At 38.3% G+C, this 16,167-nt stretch overlaps 1 protein-coding gene across 1 annotated transcript; it reads right to left on the minus strand.

Annotated features, from left to right (window-relative positions):
- Window positions 1–9,155: 9,155 nt before the first annotated feature.
- On the minus strand, window positions 9,156–10,097 carry LOC101642122 (olfactory receptor 51G2-like). Its single transcript, XM_004717473.1, has one exon. It carries the CDS (start codon window positions 10,095–10,097, stop codon window positions 9,156–9,158), a length of 942 nt encoding a protein of 313 aa, XP_004717530.1.
- Window positions 10,098–16,167: the final 6,070 nt, after the last annotated feature.

Raw genomic sequence — 16,167 nt, forward strand, 5'->3', positions numbered from 1 at the left:
TCAGATAAGCAAAAGAAGGCTTGACTGATCCATGTAGTGAGAGATTGGATTGGAGGCATCAGTGCAAACTCATATAGCTTAATCTAGATATAGATGGTTGCATATAGAAATGATTATGCTTACATATTTATAATTATAAATACTGATTTATTTACATGCCTATGTTCTCTTTCTCTCTCAAAAGAGGAAAAGAATGCCTAGTATTCAGATCTTTCTCTCTAAAAGCCGACCCCATTAAAGGAAAAATCTCCTTTAAGAAAGGGATGATTTAGGGACTGGATAACAAATATACAAGCTAAGGAGGGACATTTTGTAAAATACTTGACTAGTGTTCTTCAAAAATAACTTCTAAAAATATCATCAAAAATATTCCAATGAGTTAAGAAAATTGACAGAAGACATGAGAAAAATAAAACAAATTATCACTAATATAATGGAGCATTCTGAATCAATCTTGGAGTGGACCAAAGTTAAGTTATTAGGTAAAAATAATAAATATGAATAAATAATAACTTCGAGTAACAATAATATATTAATATTGGTTCACTAACTGTAACAGCTAACCCCCATGGTGCACAGCTTTTCGGGCAATTTACACACTAGGAAGGAAGAGCCAATGATCTGCTCCTGTTAGTGTCCAGTGAGAACCTTGCCTGACACAGCGCTCAAGGATAAGGCCCTCAGATTGCAAAGACCTCAAAATATGACTGAGGAAGAGCTGCCTCCTGGAATTAGAGTGACCTTAATGAGCTGGATAGAGAAAACGTTCAGGATCTTCATTTGCTGCTAGGCCATGACTTAAAATGACAAGAAACAGCAGCAAACATCCACGAATAATTGAACCATGAATGTACACCACAAGACTTTCCACCCACCAGCCTATGATCTTCCTGCATTCAGCATCATTGCATGTGTTTCATTAGCCTGAGGAGGAATTTATAGACTGGTCTCGGACATATTGGCTAATATAAGACTTATGAACTTGATCTGGATTGGGCTGGGATGTTTTCTCAATATACAATTACTCTTTGAAATAAAGCTCTTTCCTATACACAGGTAAGTGTTGCTGGATTTGTTTCTCTGGTCAACCCAGACTAACTCAGTGGGTCAAACGGGAAATCAAATGATAAACTGTTAACATTTGCACCTAAAATCTGCAATAATTGAATTTACAATGCTCACTGCCCAATAGCAAGGCCAATCCCATCCCTGGACTATGATCCCAGGGTATTCACTGGAGGATTAATCCGTGTGAATCTGCATTGTGACTCACCAATTGGAGCTTGTCTAAGACTCCAAGCAGCATCTCTATCTACCACTGATACTTTTATTTTTAATTAAAGCATAAATTGACTTGAAATCATCCTTTTATTAGTAATTTATTTTTAGTAGTATGATGATATCATTTTAAATGTCAGAATTCTCTAAGGCTTATAAGTAAAAGCAGCACTCTCATACCCTAGTTCTTCTGCAAGGTATACAAATAATTTGGTCTTGGCTCTTGGTTCCTGAGTGCTTGCGGACCCTTTGAGATCAATGAGTGGGGGTTGATCAGATCAAGATGGACTACTTGAGAAGCCTCAAGATGAATAGCCTCATAAAACTATCAAATAATACCATGGACACATGGGAATACCAATGTTGTTAAATTCCCTCAAGTCAGTTTGGACTAAAGGCAACCCAACATACAACAGAATAAAACACCATTCAGTCCTGGTCTATCCTCATAATTATTCTTATTTTTGAGCTTTTGTTGCAGCCACTGTGTCAATCTAGCTTCTCAAAGGTCTTCCCTTTTTTTTTCACTGCCCCTCTACTTTACCAAGCATGATGTCCTTTCCAAGGACTGGTGCCTTTACAAAAACATAAGACACATCCAAATTACATAAGGAAAAGTCTCAACATCCTTCCCTCTATGGAGCATTCTGGTTGTATTTTTGCCAAGACCAACTTATTTTTTCTTTTGGCAGTGTCTGATATTTTCAATATTCTCAACAGTACTGTGGTTCAAATACATTAATTCTTCTTCAGTCTTCTGTATTCAATGTCCAATTTTCACATGTGTATGAGGTGATTGAAAGTATCATGGTTTGGGTCAGGTGCACCTTAGTTCTAAAAGTAATATCCTTACTTTTCAACACTTTAAAGATGTCTTCTGAAGCAGATTTACCTAACACAATGTGCCGATTGATCCCTTGTGTGGTAGTTACATAATCTTGTGTCAATTTGAGGATTCAGATGAAGGGGTGGAGTCTAGCCTGTCAATCAAGTGATAGCCAATGAGGCTTCTGTGTGGGCATGGCCTTCTCCTGAGGATTCTGGGAACTCCAGCATTCCTCCGTGGCAGTAGGAAATACCCTCTCTCACTCTCTTTCTTCTCACTTCCTGGAGACATTGCAGCTCACAAGACACATGGAACTATGTTAGTGCCTTTTGATAAGTAGGTTTATTGTGCCAACCTAGCCAATAGGAACATGTGGAATTAATACGTCGCAGTTTGATTGGAAGGCAAAGAGATAAATGGCTCAGCAAACCCGGCCTGTCTCTCTCTTGCTCTCTGGTAACTGTACTAGCATGTGACTGCTAGTTCTCTGCCTCAACTTGTGAGCTACACTACCTGTGAGACTACCAGCCCATAGATCATGTCAGTAAAACTTGAGGTTCCTTGGAGACCTGCTTTGCCACACTGCTGGTGCATACATCGCTTGAGCTTGGGACTGTCACATCCTGTTGTCTTGCTAACTGTTGGTGACCGAACCTGCTGTTTGCTGCCTGTGTCCAAACTGCCTGCATTGCCCTACTGAAGACTCAGCTGTCTGCTTCCTTGACCTTGGACCCAGCAGCACTTGTGATTTGAAGGACTTCCAGTATATTAACTGTTCCATGGAAGTGAGTTGAACTGAGCCCTCTGTACTGATGTGTGGACTAATTAGCTGTTATATTTCTTCATACTGTATATATTCATATATATAGATATAGATATAGATATAGATATAGATATAGATATAGATATATTCTATCTATCTATCTATCTAATCATAAGTGTCCTGGTTTTGTTTCTCAAGAGGACCCTGTCTAACATATGCCCTGAGCTGTAGAAGCCATGTGGAGACCCCTGCCAGCTCTGTGATGCTTATACCACCATTGGATCCAAAAACTTTCCTCCCACTGGTCTGTGATCATCCTGCATTTGGCATCATTGCATGTGTTTCATGAGTCTGAAGAGGAATTTATACATTGGTATCAGATATATGGGCTAATATCAGACTTATGGACTTGATCTGGACTGGGCTGGGATGTTTTCTCAACATTCAATTGCTCTTCTATAGAAAGTTCTTTCCTATACACATATCAGTGTCTATGGATTTGTTTCTCTAGTCTACCCAGACAAACAAATTATGATGCCTTGGGAGTGGAGTACTAGAAAAACAAATTATAAAGCTGGAGAGTGGATCCTTGTTTGACCTCTCTCTCATGCTAGTTTTTCTTCTTTAGCCAGAGGTCAGATATGTCCATGCAGTATACTGGGTTGTTTTCTGGAAAGAACATGGGAAGTTACAGTTTTGATTCTTTCCCTTTGGCTATTCCTGTGTGAAATGGTAAAAATGAATGTTGTTCATGTATTTTGAGGTCAAGGGTAGAAATCACTCATTGAATTTCTCAGAAACCATGGTGGTTAGAGACACTGTTTGACAGAAGGTCAAAATGGCTGACAGAAAGCCTAGATATGGTGTGATTCTGTCAGAGGCCCAATCTCATATATTTTAATCAATATAATAGTTTAGATAAGGATTAAGATAAGATGGACAAGGACTGACCTGACTGTTTTGAGAATTGAGTTTAGTATCTGATTCTACTTTGTTTATCCTGATTTCGTCAACTTATTATTGTTTATATAAGGATTTATAGAAATGACTATTGGCAAGTACAAAAATATAGACCTTGTAAACCCACTTGCTTTGAGCCATACAAATTTGAATCTTTAAGTGGGTTTAGCACATGTCTGCAAAGAAGGCACTGACATAAGACCCAGTCAGTGCTTTGGAGTACTCAGGTATTTGCATTCCAAGAGACTTGCCTGGAGGCTGTTGACAGATTGTCTTTTTGAATCTTGACCTAGTTGTTTTTGTCAGAGCTGGGAGAAAAATCTGGAACCATGAAGAAAACTCCTCTCTAGGACTGAAATGCTGAGGTAGTTAGTGCCCACCTGGGCAATAAACACATGTGGGGTTAATTGAAGGGTGGAGAGATAAATGGCTCAGTGAGCTTCACCTTTCTAGTTCTATGGTCTCTTGCTTTGTGATGGTTGGACCAGGGTGCAGCTGCCTTAGCCAGTTCCCTGCTTTAGGTAGCAAGGCTCACTTCCTGCAAGACATCCCTGAGGAGAAGCTACATGGACCTACCCTGATACAGCCATGGGTGCTGGAGCACCCATGTGGAGACCCTTGCCAGAGCTGAGATGTTTACACATTCACTGACTCGGCTTTCCTCCTGCAGTCAGCATCATTGCGTGTGTTTTGTGAGATGAAGGAGGATTTTGTGGATTGGTGTTGGACATATGCGTTAATGGGTTAATATTGGACTTGTGGGCTTGGGAAGCACTGGGTTGGGATGTTTTCTTGATGCACACTCAACCTTTATATAAAATCTCTCTTATACCCAGACTAACACAACTGTTAAAGGGAGCCTGTGGCAGGCAGAAATGCTTGCTAGGTGACCACCTGGATCTACTTGTTGAGGAGAAAAGCAGCAATAGAGAGACTGGTTGATTCTGGCCACTGACACCATGAACTTGGTTTACAGGAACTAGAGATGAGAGAGGGTTGACTGATCTGAAGTTCATGACCTAGCACAAGGGGGCTATGGTTGTTGAGAATTTGTGACAGGGTCCCTGGTCTAAAGGCAAGGTGACAAATGGGCACTCTGGTAAGGCTAAGTGAAGCAGCCCAGACTGAGTTGACCAGATCCTGACCAGAAGAAGAGAAGATTTTTGAGCCTGTGAACGGTTGCATATTGCTGCAGATTTTATGGATAGCTTGTCCTGATTTGACATTGCTTATGGATGTGGATTTCACAAGATTCCAACTAGAATGAAGATTCTTCACATCAAAGATTATGATTGTCTCCTCAGAGCACTGGGTTGATGTAAGTGGGCAGTATAGAAATGGGATACGCAAAATGGAGCAGACAAAGGCATGAAGTGTTTGGTTTACAAACTTTCATAGATGGGGGAATATATTCATAGGATTATAGGATTAAGGTGTAGGTGTTCACATAAGTATAGAATATTTTTGGTTTGTTCACTGATACAATGTTAAATTTAAATGAGGGTTTCACATATTGAATTTGATACATTTTAGTGTTATCTTATTAGGTACAGATATGATTTTATTATGGTTTGTTTGAAAATTATACATGACTAAAGAGTTATGTGAAAGTGTCAAATTTACAAGAGGTAGTCTGTGTTAGATACATAATCTGGTGTCAGTTTGAGGATTCAGAGTGAAGGGGTGGAGTCTAGCCTGTCTATCAGGTGATAGCCAATGAGGTTTCTGTGTGGGCATGGCCTTCTCCTGAGGATTCTGGAAACTCCTGTATTCCTCCTTGGAGGTAGGAGACACACTCTTTCTCTCTGCTCCCTCCCTAGGAGACATTGCAGCTGACAAGACATATGGAACTATGCTAGTGCCCTGAACTAGAGAAACCACATGGAGACCCCTTGCCAGCACTGAGATGATTACACTGCCACTGGATCCACAGGATTTTCTACCCACTGGCCTGTATCATCCTGCATTTGGCATCATTGCATGTGTTTTATAAGTCTGACGAGGAATTTACACATTGGTATCAGACATATGGGCTAACATTGGAATTATGGAATTGATCTAGACTGAGCTGGGATGTTTTCTCAATATTCCATTGCTCTTTTATATAAAGTTCCTTCCTATACACATATAAGTGTCTATGGATTTGTTTCTCTAGTATACCCAGACTAACAGACCTTTCTGCTTCTTCTATAAGGAGGATTATGGATCCGAGGAAGATAAATTCCTTGACAAATTCAATCTTTTCTCTGTTTACCATGATGTCACAATTGGTCCAGCTATGAGGATTTTGGTCTTCTTTACATTGGGTCAAAATCCATACTGAAGGCTGTAATCCTTGATTTTCATCAACAAGTGCTTCAAGTACTCCTCAATTTCATCAAACAAGATTCTATCATCTGCATACCGCAGGTGGTTAATAAGTCTACCTCTAATTCTGATATCATATGTTTCTTTGTATAATTCAGCTTCTCTGCTTATTTGATCAGTATTCATATTGAATTAATATGGAAGAGGACACAACCCTGATACAAAGGGTTTCAACCCTGATACCTTTCCTTATTTAAGCATATACTATTCAATAATTATTGTGGTAGTTTGTTTGCTCGTAGTTTTTATTTTGTATGATTTTCTATGAATAAAATCCAGGTTGGGTAAACCTACAGAGGCAGTAATGATTAATAATTACATACAGTCATGGCAGGGGAGGTTAAGGGACAATCAGGAGCTAACAGCAAGGAGTACAAGTAGGAAATGTTCTGAAATTGCAATGAAGATTGTACAATTCTTCTTAGTTTGATTGATTAAATTGTGTAATATGTGACGTATATGCCAAAATATAATGGTTTTTTTGTTTTGTTTTTTTTTAGAAAAGTAAAAAGAAGAATCAACAGAAAATCGACAGATTGGGGAAATATTCAGTAATAATTTACCATATAAAGGGCTAATCTCCAAAATCTATAGAAAACTACAATATCTTAACAAGAAAAATACTAATAATCCAATCAAAACTGGGGACAAGACATCAAAAGATACTTTACCAAAGAAGACATAGAGGTAGCAAACAACTATATGATGTCATGTGATCATTAGCAATAAGAGAAATACAAATTAAAACAAGATATAAGCTCACAAAGAAAGTTTTGGCAAAATTCAATAAACCAGGAAATAACAAATTCTGGAGAGGATGTGGAGAGCTAGGAATACTTTTACATATATCATGGGAATGTTGACCACCACAAGCATAATGTAAATCAGTATGATACTTCCTTAAACAAATGCAAATTCAAGTACCTTATAATCCATCGATCTCTCATCTGGGTATGCCCTACCAAAATTAAGAAAATAATACAAACAGACATATATACACCTATATTTATTGCAATAATTTATCCAATAGCAAAAACATGGAAACAACTAAAAATTCCAACTATAGAGGAATGATAAACAAGCTCTGGTATATTGATACTATGGAATTTTATGCATCAATACAAAACAATGATCACTCTCTTAAAAACATCTGGACATGGACAAAACTAGAGATCATTATGCTTAGTAAACTCATTCATCTTTAAAAGATAAATACTTATTATCACCATTGTTATAAGGCAAAACAAATAAGAAGAATTGTGGTTTATACAATAGTGGACAAATGTTGATGACTAGGAGGATGCCAGGGGTAGGGTTGCGAATAGGGAAAAGGGAATTATGAGGTGGGCGATTAAAAAAAATTGAGAAATTATCAGGATATTGTTGTTGATTTCATTTCTTGGACTGTGTAATATATTTACATATATAATGTCTATTGCTTAAAAGAATTCCCTCCAGGTTCCTTAGCCCTCAAACCCAAATAGTAGTTTGAGTGGCTTTAAAAAGGAGAAAGAGAAGAAAAAGTAAAATTAAAATAGGCTTGGAGTTTTTAGTGACAAGTTCATCTCAAACAAACAAACGAACAACTCCTGCATATTTCCGTGCAGGATCACACTAAGAACAAGGAGGAAGACGGTCCGAACAATGCATGCAGTGATGTGCAGCAATTTAAGGATCAAGCCTTCCAACTCAAATCAAAGAGAACAAAGTTTAAACCACAGAATGATAAGTGACTGTGATCAACAGTGAAAAATGTATTGAGAGACCAAGTAGAGTAAAGAGACAAGAAACTGCTTTAAGAAGTGTTCATGCTCTTCGACTAGAAAGAGTGAAAATGGGAAGCAAGGACAGGTGTCGAACGCTGACATATTCTGGGGAATGCAACCAATGGCATGGAGCACTTAGGTACAAATTATTGACTCGGAAACGCCTTGCTCTGTAAGCTTTCATCTAAAGCATAATAAAAAATTTAAAACTGAATGCAACCAAGATGACTTTAAGTAAGAAAAAAACAACAAAAAACAACCAGCCCTATCCTCTATGAAGGCAAGAGAGAAAGGAAGGGAGGGAGGGAAGGAAAGAAGGAGGGAGGGAGAGAGGAACAAAGGAGGGTTGAGAAAGCAAATAAATTAAATGTAAATAAAACAAAAATTATAAAGGCTTCTGTGAATTCCCAGACACAGAAACATCACTGTTCTGAATTGTTTAAGAGTCAATCAGACAATTTCAATGAATTTTGTTCAAATCATTGTGTTTTTTCTATTTCTGAAAGAGTGCTGAGATTCTCTCATTCTGCTGTTCATTACTTTCTGTCTTGCCTTATTTCTTTTCTTTTTCCCCTTGACTAGAAATTATGGTGTGTGTGTATGTATATAATATTTCAAATTAAGGACACTATTTGGGGGAAATTGATTCAGACTCTAAAATACATATAGGATCTATAGTCACCTGGAACTATAATTCTTCTTGCACATTGAAGGCCTTCACAAGGTATAACCAATGGTTTCTATTAGGTTGTTAGTTCAACACTTTTGGTTTCACATTTACTGTTGGTTGTGAAGAACAATCCATGGATTTCCCTAGTTGAGATTATCACATTCTGTAGCATGACAACATAAATGTAAAATAAAATCACACTTATTTTATGTCTATAGTGAAAAGGTAAGATTTATTTTTATTATGATAAAATATAAAAAACAAAACCTTGCTAGTTCCATCTTTTTCACATGTACAATTCAGTAACATTGATATTTCATAATGCTGTGCAGCCATCACCAATATCTGATTCAAAATTCTCATGATTCTTAATGTAAACAGAATTCCTCTAAATTTATTATTCTGGAGATTTGGCTCCAGTATTTCAAAGGCAAAATATTGCTAAAATTCTATATTATTATCAGTTCACTGTATCTCAAAAAACATAATAGGGAAAGAAATTTTCTTCACAGGCTTTCTTTTTAACTACACTTTCTGTTTCTTGAACTTTTTAAGGACTCGGTCACGAATCTGCTTGGTCTTGACACTATAGACAATCGGATTCATGAGGGGTGGGACCAACAAGTAAACATTGGCCATGAGTACATGGACAATTGGAGAAGCATTTTGCCCATAGCGGCGGATCATAGATAGCCCAATCATAGGTGTGTAAAAGGTGAGTACAGCACAGATGTGGGATATGCAGGTATTGAGGGCTTTGATTCTCTCTGACTTGGAAGCTATACTGAGCACTGTGCCAAGGATGAGGAGATAGGAGAGGAGGAGGAGCACGGAATCAAGTCCCATGGAACAGATGACCACCATAAGGCCATAGATGCTGCTGATCCTGCGGCTGGAGACCGTGGTTTTTATGAGGTCCTGGTGTAGACAGAAGGGATAGGAGAGAATATTGACAGCACGATAGTGAAGCCTCTTCAGGAAAAAGGAAGCTGGAAAAACCAGAGCCAGGGCCCTTCCAGCAATTAACAACCCAATGCCAATGATTACATTATTGGTTAGAATGGTTGCATATCGCAGGGGCTCTCTGATTGCTATAAATCGATCAAAGGCCATGGCCAACAACACAGCTGATTCAATAATGGAGAAAACATGAATGAAGTACATTTGGACCAGACAGGCATCAAAGGGAATATCCCGGACGTGAAACCAGAAGACACTGAACATGGTAGGCCAGGTAGTAGTGGACAGACCCAAGTCAGTGAATGCCAGCATGGATAGAAAGTAGTACATTGGTTGGTGGAGAGAAGACTCAGTTCTGATGATAAAGAGGATGGTGATGTTCCCTGCAATGGAGGTGGCATAAACCAAGAAGATAGGAAGGGAAATCAAACTGTATGCATTTTCAAGGCCTGAGAAGCCTGTCAGGAGGAAGCGGGGATATAGGCCAGAACTGTTGAAAACAGACATGTTGCTGATGAAGGCAACCTCAGTCTACATGGTGAGACAAGAACATAGAACAATAAGAAAAAAGTCATCACAATATCAAGAAGCAATGCTTTCATATATGCTGATCTATGCTTGTTTTTAATGATTCACCCATTATTATTATATATATATTATATTATATATATATATAATTACATGTAACCATGATCTATATTTACCACCTTATTTAAGAATTTATGAAACAATCTATTATATGTTCATTGCACAAGCATCTATTGAGAACTTATTTTGCCAAAATAAATCAGGTAATACTACAAAGTACAGAAATGTGTAAGAAATGCCTTCAAATACTTACATTTTAATAAAACCTTAATAAAGAAACTTACATTTTATAGAAAATGTACATTGATATAAAGTATTATTTTTATACAAGGTGCTATAAAAATACTTTACAGGAAATTAATCTGACTCATGCAAGTTAGAGAAGATTGATTGTTAACTATTCGTGAGCTAGCTCTCAAACAACAAACTAGATTGGAACAAAAGGCTTGGCTGGGTGATGATTAACATCTAACAAGATGGGCAAAGGTGTTCAGTGAGAATATCAATTGTAATCAAACATAATTTAGCAAAGTAATAGGGTGGAGTGGCTCTTTGGTTGATGGAGCAAAGTCAGATTAAAATGGGACCAGATTTTCTAAAGAGACATGTGTCCCAATGTAACTATATTGTACGAAGTCTTAGAGGACAAAGGTAATCATTATACGTTCATTATATATTCATATACATTATACATCATTATACATTTTTACTTTCATAAAAAGTGAATAGCTTGACCAGATTTATATTGTATTAATATAAAAGTATATCCAATGTTAAGAATAGTCTAAAGGTTGATACTAAAGATAGGAGGGGATCTCTTTAGTAGGTTATTACAATAATTAAAATTTTAAAAGAAAGATAAAGTTAACAGTGAGAGTGAAGAAAGATCAATAGATATATAATTTAGGGAGAAGAAAATACCACAGACATTGGCCAATGATAATGTGTTAGCAATTAGAAAAAGAAATGAACCCAGGATTGAATAACTTCAATCCTGAATTGAATAGTTTCAATTATTTGGTACATTTTTGCTTTTTTTTTTTTTCTAAACAAATGCAAAAACAAAATTATGCAGGAGGTCTTCATTGAAAATTTTTTAAACCTGCATACAAAATTAATTCATTTTAGCAATGTTAAATTTGAGATATTGATGTCAATAGATTGCTAGAAGGGAAATTAATCCCACTAACAGAGAATTTTGAAGAATGTCTAATAGAACAAGAAGAGGAGGCAACATCAATACATCTGCATAGGCAAAAAGAAGGAAAGAGAAAAAACAAGGCCGTGTGTGTATGTGTGCCTTGTATACATGGACTAGACTGTAAGGAATGTAAGAGGAAGAAGTAACTATGAATTCATGAAGAAGAAGAATGATAGAAGTAGTATCCAGAACGAGTAGGTCAAATACGGCTTCTCAGTGAAAGCTCAGCTATTCGAACACATCAGTCCTTCTGCTGGGGAAATAGGGGGAGGCACTCTGGTTCTGTTGAGACTGCAGCTTTGGAAACCCTAGGGGGCAGTTCTTCTCTGTCATGTGTGGACACTATGAGTCAGAATTTACTAAAAGGCAACTGGTTTGTTTTGTGTCTTGGTAAATAACACATTCAAGAAAAAAATAAAGTGATTTATACATTGTCTAATATAGAAGATACTTGGGATTTCGTGAAGCAAAATTAAGAAACTGAAGCAATCCACATCTAAAACCCATCGGCTATGTACACAGTAACATAAAGGCTGGTATGATCTAGCATGCTCAAGTTATTACTTGTTACTTTAAAGGATCCACAGGAGAATCATCTTGCTTAATTTCCTGTTACAATCATAATATTGCTAAGTGTTTATGATACAGATGAGGATGAGATAGAGGAGGAACCCAAGCCATCATCAACATTATTAGATGATTGTCATCATTTTAATTAATATCAGAGAGGAATGTTTTCAAAGAGAGAGGATTTTTGTCAGTGGATTCTCATATAGGCACTACCTCTACATCATAGGTACTACCTCTACCTGTAAAGTAGATCACAAGGACATTCCAGAGATCTTCTGGGCAGTCTTTGAGGGTGCAAGCTTGGTTCACTTAGAGGAATAGCAATCTGTACCTCCAATCTGTCCTGGAGTAATAAGTTCACATGTACAACTATCAATCCTTCCCCTGGACTCTACCTTCCCACTTCACAGTACCTCAGAGATGACCTGCTGTCAAATGCAGTTCCTTACCCAGTCTTCTCACTACCACGTCTTCCTTCAGGCAAAACCACATCCACCAGGGCGGATAGTCATTGCTCTTCCTGCAGGTTGCCTGATTTTCCAGTCCACCAAGACGGGGTATTTCTTGTAAGCAGTGGAAGGCACTGAACAAAAGGAAAGAAGTAGAAAAAAGCACAGTCCTTCAAAGACCCATAGGGGTCTTACGTGAGGCATCAGTCTCTCCTTCAGTGTCTCTAGAGCCAAGAGGGGGCTCCTTTTGCTTTCAGCATCCTTGACTCTATCCAGTAAGGAGCTTTATTTGCACTGAACTTCAGGGCTTTAACTGCTCTCTGTTCTCTCTTGACTAGTCTGTTCCCTCAAGACTAGGTTTTGTCTCAGAACAACCTCCTGAGAGGATAAATGATGCGACTACCATCAGAGTTAACGCTCCTGACCAGGGACAAGAGGTGTTTCTATCCAGTCCACCTTACAACAGCAACTGGGATACATTTCTTATTTGATAGAGAAAACAGTAGTCTTGGTTCATCAGAAAATTGCAGAAGAAAAAGTTTATGCTCTGAATAAACAGATACACCAGTTATTGGCTGTGTAAAGTTCAAATATTTCATCAGTCTTTAGAGTATATTTTCTCAACTCTCAGGAATAAAGAAGCACACCTTTTTGAGCTGGCATAAAGAATGAAAAAATATTTAGCAAAGTAAATGTTTAAACATAGTGCTAATGACAAAAATCACAAACAATAGAGATATTGGACATACTTATTTATTATACTCTATATTTACAACATGCTATATTCACCAGCCACTCAACAGGAAGGTGAACATTCCACATCTTCCCCCAGCAACAAGTCCTTTTCAAACTGTAGCATCATTTCATCTTTAAAAGGGAAATTCTGAGCTGAGACAAAGGAAAGAAGCCCTGATGGGGTTGGGGTGATGTGTTTGGCTGCTAACAGAGAAGTTGGTGGTTCAAACACCACAGCCACTCAGCAGGAGAAATATACAGCAGTCTGCTTCACTGAAGATCGCTGCCTTAGAAATCATATTGCAGAGTTCTATTTCTGTTCTCCAAGATCACTCTGAGTCAGAGTTAATTCAACAGCAACGTGTGTCTAGGTGTGTGTTTAGGTTACATTTTTAACAAGACAAAGGTGAAACAGAAAAGAAGAGTCACACTCTCATATTCCCACTGGAAAAGGAATACGTTTTTAAGAGTGCAATTCTAAAGGAAATTGTATCTATTCATTCCCAAACTACACTGGTACTAGATATGAGAGGGAGAGGATATTGACAAATCATGTTTTGTTTAAGATAAAATTTACAGCTTTGCTTGGGCTCCTTCTCCACTACTCTTCACCTTTCATTAGTAGCAAATTCTTCTATTTTTTATTGGTGATATTTCACAAGATCAATTCTTTCCCCCCCATAACTCATAACAAAATCAGTCAACATCTCTATATGCACCATGCAAAATACTTCTCAGATACATCAATCCCAGATTGCATTCCTCAATTCTACATCAAGTCATTTCCATTAAAATACCAATGAGACATAACTTTTTAAACCTAAATCATAGAAAATAATGAGACATACTGTTGTGCTCTGAGTCAATTCAGAGTCAGAGAAACCCTGTAGCACAAAGCAGAACTGCTGCATAGCGTTTCCAAGACTATAAATCTTGTGAACAGAAATGTCTCATTTTGCCTGGTAGACCAACACTTAACCCATTGTGATACCAAGACTCCTTCACAAATAGCATATAAAGCAAGAATTTGGTCTCAGGTGTATATAAAATATGTTATTCTCAGTAACCAATGTGTTAGTCTGGGTAGACTAGAGAAACAAATCCACAGAAACTCATATGTATATAAGAGAGAGTTCTATATAAAGGGTAAGTGTACATTAAGAAAACATCTCAACCTAGTGCTGTCCAAGCCCATAAGTCTGACATTAGCCCATATGTCTGACACCAATCTACAAAGAACTCCTCAATCTCACAAAACACATGCAATGATGCTGACTGCAGGAGGAAAGTCAAATCTGTGAACATGTAAGCATCTCAGCGCTGGCAGGGATCTCCACGCAGCTGCTCCAGCACCCAGAGCTGCATCTGGGTAGATCCATGTGGCTTCTTCTCAGGGATGTCTTGCCGGAAGTGAGCCTTGCCAGCTAAGGCAAAGAACTAGCTAAGGCAGCCACACACTGGTCTGACCATCAGAGAATAGGAGATCAGAGAGCAAGAAAGGCAAGGCTCACCGGGCCATTTATCTCTCCTCCCTTCAATGAACCCCACATGCGTTCATTGGCCAGGTTGACATAATAAACCTTAACTATCTCACCAAGTAAGCACCTCCAAGACCCCTTTTGTCCTTATGTTCAAAGCTTTAACAAAGGACCCAGAGTAGCAAAGCGTTTCCATTCCTGTGCAAACAGGAAAACACTCAACTACTGTCTGGAAGATGGGACGTGTACACCCACCTAAAGGCACCTAACAATCTACTTCTGAAAGGTGCCAGCTTGGAAACCCTGTGGAGCGATTCTGCTCGGCCCACATGTGGTCTCCATAAGTGGGGATGGACTCAACACAAAAATAATAAATGAATGCACGGTTTATTCTTGTGAAAAAAAAAAAGAATAGTAACTTGGCTTCTCTTGTATTCTTATCTCGTTCCATTCACCTGCACACCTGCAAAAGGGAGTTGAAAGTTTTATTTGACCCTTCATTCATATCATAGGTATTTTGAGAACCAGTGTTTTATGAAGCATAATCTATGATATAATTCAGTGAGCAATCTGTTTATTAAGAGCACTGAGAAAGCACCTTTAAATAGAGCATGAGAGCAGTATACTTACAATGGAACTAAACTAAACACAAAAAGGGTTGAGCTGTGAAGAAAGCCTGGTGACAGCCTCCACCAGCAGTGCAGGGAGTTCTGGAGAGAAAATTCTCCAGCTGAATTTGAGAGTGGGGTAAGCCAGAAGCGCCCAGCTACATCATCTCAGAGTTCACACAAGGGATAATTGCAGGCAGCCAGGGCTGCTGACCACCCAAGAGTAAACAAACCCACATCTTGGAACAGACTGTCTAACAGGTCTCTAATTTGTTTTGTAGGAAACCCAGTGTGCCCAAGCAAAATCCCAGCTCATTGTCTGGTGTAGAGGGGAGAGGTGGGCTGCTCACAGCAGACAGGAGCCCAGGCAAGTGCCACATCTCATAATGAGTCCCGCTCAGCACCCCAGAAACTTTCACAGCTGACTCAGTTTTGCAGAACAACTGTGTGTGCACTTCATCTTAATAAATCAGCTCATTCCAGAAAAGATCCTCCTTATTCCCTGGGAAAAAAAGCCTCTCAGAAACTTTGCTTGCAAGTGATCCATTATCATATGAAATTATATAAAAATCTAGAACTAGAAAGCTGCAAGAAGAGACGTGATTACATTGCTTTAGAGCTCAGCAAACAAGGTTTCTCTTTCTATTTCCTGAATAATGCTCTGTTCCTCTGCAGTATTAGACCCTTGTCATGTTATTTTTACTCATTAAGAGAAAGAATCCATTGGGACCTTTTCCCCACAGATCTCAAAGTGCCCTGCTCTAGACTAAAATCCTTGTATGCATGTACATCACAAGTCATTCGATAAGAACTAGTGGGAACCGATTACAAGGATCTACATGTGACCTCCTCCCTGGGGGACGGACAACAGAAAAGTGGGTGAAGGGAGACGTCAGACAGGGCAAGATAGGACAAAATAATAATTTATAAATTATCAAGGGCTCATGA

This window comes from Echinops telfairi, unplaced genomic scaffold, assembly GCF_000313985.2.
Source record: "Echinops telfairi isolate 266 unplaced genomic scaffold, ASM31398v2 ScPeMD7_41;HRSCAF=154, whole genome shotgun sequence".
Classification (NCBI taxonomy): Eukaryota; Metazoa; Chordata; class Mammalia; order Afrosoricida; family Tenrecidae; genus Echinops; species Echinops telfairi.

Coding starts and splice junctions, on each gene's coding strand:
- LOC101642122 (XM_004717473.1), bottom strand. CDS start 10,097: ATGTCTGTTTTCAACAGTTCTGGCCTATATCCCCGCTTCCTCCTGACA.